This window comes from Bactrocera dorsalis, chromosome 3 (genome assembly GCF_023373825.1).
Source record: "Bactrocera dorsalis isolate Fly_Bdor chromosome 3, ASM2337382v1, whole genome shotgun sequence".
NCBI lineage: Eukaryota > Metazoa > Arthropoda > Insecta > Diptera > Tephritidae > Bactrocera > Bactrocera dorsalis.
In genome coordinates, this window is record NC_064305.1 from 11,717,679 (window position 1) to 11,721,362 (window position 3,684).

General features: G+C 39.6%; 1 protein-coding gene across 1 annotated transcript; it reads right to left on the reverse strand.

Moving 5' to 3' along the window:
- Positions 1–758: 758 nt before the first annotated feature.
- On the reverse strand, positions 759–2,910 carry LOC105226710 (gustatory and odorant receptor 21a-like). The gene is made up of 4 exons (XM_011205721.3): positions 2,019–2,910; positions 1,810–1,955; positions 1,013–1,371; positions 759–951 (listed from the first exon to the last, which is right to left on the reverse strand). Exons 1-4 carry the CDS (start codon positions 2,777–2,779, stop codon positions 847–849), a joined length of 1,371 nt encoding a protein of 456 aa, XP_011204023.1. The 5' UTR covers positions 2,780–2,910; the 3' UTR covers positions 759–846.
- Positions 2,911–3,684: the final 774 nt, after the last annotated feature.

Sequence of the window (3,684 nt, forward strand, 5' to 3'; positions counted from 1 at the left end):
TTCGGTTTTCGAGACTTCCACCCATTACTTTTCTGTTGACGGGAACTCATGATGTGATTCTATCTAACATAAACAGCATTTGACTTGAATGGGATGTCATGCTATCTCACATAGTGTCAGAATCAATAATTTCCGAGCCAAATTCTTTGATGAAGTTCTCAAATCGATTCTCCTCGATACAACAAACCGGAGCCGTCAACAAATAGCGAAATCGACTAAGACGGTATGGGAGATGACAAGACGCCATATCACTCTGCGGGTTGAAGGTATATTGGTGGAAAGATACAGTTTAAATATATAAAAATTATAGAAAGGAGAAGTAAGTCAGTTAGACTGAAAACCCTTGGAATACCTGTGCTCTATTTGAAACAAAGCAGACCAGCAAAGACCGGTTCAAAGTACCCATCTATCAGTATTGTGGGAATATGGAAAAATAATAGTACTAAAAGGTGCAAAAAGTAAAGCTTCGACTTTTCAAAATCGTCCAAACATGAAAACAAAAATATGCAGAATTGTACTGAAATCCTTTGTAAGGCCTGGGCTCTATTTGAAAAAGGATGGGTCCTACTAAGTTAAAAGTACACTTCCTTCCAGAAAATGAAAATGAAAAAAATAATGGATATAGAAGTTACTATGGAATGAATGGATTAGAAGTTACTAGAAGTAAAAACTTCGGACTTACAAAACTCTCCGACAAAAATATGTAAAATATCCGAATGTCACGAAGCTCAAAGTTCTGAAGCAGCCTAATTTAGATCTCGGTCTATGTCAAGCATTAAATTATATATATGTATTTCCACCATCAAAACCATGAATATTAAAAACTTTTAAAATAATAATTAATGTCTAAGCTAACAGCTCTGCTCGGCTCTGCTTCAACGAGTAATTCCGCTGTTCGGTAATCTTGAATTGCAGCAACACAACCAAGTACGTGGCCATGAAGGAAATATTCTGAAACAATATAATATTACACAATTAAGTTTTGCTTAAAAGAAATACACATTCCACATACCGAGGTGATTAACTCTCTGTTGATATTAGCATAGCCGTCTAAATTCATAATCGGCGGATTTTTCGTTATAGCCATGAGAAACATTTCCACCTCCTTTTGCGTAGCGCTATCCACCGCCGTGAGATCGACATTCAAGAGCTTTGTTTGAAAATCCAAACCGACACTTTGTGTGGCATAATGCGCCTCATTGCAGATGATATAGAGCAGGCTCATGCAATAGAAAACGATGACGAAGAGACCGACCTCCTTATAAGTGGCGCCATGATCCATAATCTCACTCAGTGAACCGTAAGTGGCGATGATGGTTGTGAAGAAAACTACCAGACAGTACATGCCATACATATTGGAGTAGGCGCGACCTGGAAAAGAGAATGGAGGGACAGAATATGAGAGAGTAAAGAAAATGAAAGAGGGAGAAACGGATAAAAGGACTGGGTGCGAATAGCACAAGCCTCGTATATCAAGTTGTATTGAGGATCTGAGTGGAATACTGATTAGATAGTCTAAGGCTAATCATATCAATCACTACTGGCTGAACCAAGGCCCACTAAATGCGCTCTTTACTTCAGTTTTCCATACAGTTGAAACATTACTGTGGTCAAGGTTTTTGATCCGATATAAGTTGGACCCTGCTCCACATAGTAGAAACATTGCTATGGTAGCAGTCCTCTCTTGCTTTGTAGATCCGATCAATTATCCGATTGTACAATGCCAGTTGAAGTGGTAGAGCAAACCCCGATTTCCTGAACCCTTAATCAGAGAACCCAAACAAAAGCTCATAACTTCGTCTAATCTACCTAATTGCTGCATCATGTGACTCAAATCCACCCAAAGATGTCGATATTCGGTGAGCTTCTTTGCTGGCTTATCACTCATCAGCGTTAGTTCCAGTGAGGCGGAGAGAGCGCGACTAGCGGTGCCAAAGGCTGTGCAGTTGATGTACCTATTAGATGAAAATGCAAGCGAAAATCTCAAAGATGTTGGACTATTGAGCTGCAGAACTCACCACAAGCTGCAGAAACCATTCAACATCGCTATAATCGGATAATAAGCGAATGTGTACCATAATTTGAAATCCGGCTGCAGATAGTATTGTGACAAATTGATCGCAATACTCACACCCCACGAGAAGAAACACAAGCTCCACGTAAGCGGATACAGATTGGGGAAAACAATCGGCGAGCCGGTCACTTTCAAGAATTTCAATTGATAATTCGTCCACATATTTTTGAATATCGCCACTTGCGGACCATGCCGCCAACTCGCCACCGGCAAGAGGAAATTCGTGAATAACAAACTTATGAAAATCACATTGTAGATCGCCTCATCGAAACGTCGATCAGAATCGTTCAAAAAGGTATTCACACGCTCACGCAATACCATCACCACAATCGTGGTTTGCATCGAAAACACGCACACAGCCCAGAAGACCTGCTTCGATGTCCATGAATAGCCGGTACGTGGCATACCCGGCTTCTGCGGATTGCGATGTATTGGCATAACGCCCATTATCTGGAACAGCACCAGTAGACTTTTGGTGGTATGATAGAAGGAATCGTGTTTGTCCAGCAATACGGGATCGTCGATATCCTCGAACTTACGCACAAACAGATCGGTGCTGATCGTATTGTTTTCGGCAAGTATTTCCAGCTTTTCGCGATAGAGCAGCTCATCCTCGAGGAATTCACGCTGATTGGGGTTCAGCACGGGCGTGATCTTCATTGGCGGCGATTGACCTTTGCGCGTTGCTATCGCCCAGTAGGCCATGCTTTTACAAGATAAGACAGTTAGAGTATAAGTTCAGATTATATAGTCTTCTAGAGAATTGTTTTAGTTTTCCGGACGCGAGAGTTGTTCGCTACTTTTCTGACCTTACTGCGTAGCTGGTGGCTTTTTTGCACCGCCTTTTATACCTCGCACATATAATGTATTTTCTCATTACTACTTAATTATTTACACATCAAATAGAGAAAGTATCTAAGTTTACTTTCCTAAGTGATAAAGATCAATAGTTTCGCTTAAGTTTAGTTTTCTAAGTCACAACTTTTCAGTGTGAAATAATAGTAAATTCTGCCATAAATAGTAGGGAGGTCTAAGTTTTCCACAGAATCGAATTTTTTCTTTGTTTCTTTTGTTTGTGGAAACTCAGCTTTCGGTATAAAATTGGTTGTATCGCATAGACTCCGCGACAACTGTATATAGTTATTCGTCGAGTTCCTTGTGCAAAGTGGGAATCCAGGCACTGAGTTTGCTGACGAAATTTATTTTTTTAATAAACTTATAGACTGCCGGGAAAGGCGGTAAATATGAGAACAGTTTAGTCTAGATTGAGGCATCTAACCTAAGTCGAATCTGACGATAGTCTTTGAAATATGCCACTATAAAACAATCAATTAAAAAACAACTTGGTTAAGGGTGTTATATAATTCGAAGTTCTTTCTTATACTATTCAGGTCATACAAAGAATGACCTTCTTCAGAAGTAAACCTGGTTGTTGTGAGAACTTACTGTCAACAGAAAGTCGAAATAATATCTCGTCACCTGAAATGCAAAATAACGAATCATCAAAAAATCGAAATTGAGTGTCTTATTGATTACGCTTCACAACAACCAGAAATATACAAAAAAGTACATATGTTCAAAATATTCTGGTTCTGCGGTCATATATAAAC

What these genes read in the sequence shown, in the direction of transcription:
- LOC105226710 (XM_011205721.3), bottom strand. Translation starts at nt 2,779, where the DNA reads ATGGCCTACTGGGCGATAGCAACGCGCAAAGGTCAATCGCCGCCAATG. An exon ending in AATGGTTTCTGCAGCTTGTG is followed by an intron (nt 1,956 to 2,018) that starts GTGAGTTCTGCA and finishes TTCATCTAATAG; the next exon opens with GTACATCAACTGCACAGCCT. An exon ending in TCACATGATGCAGCAATTAG is followed by an intron (nt 1,372 to 1,809) that starts GTAGATTAGACG and finishes TCTCTTTTCCAG; the next exon opens with GTCGCGCCTACTCCAATATG.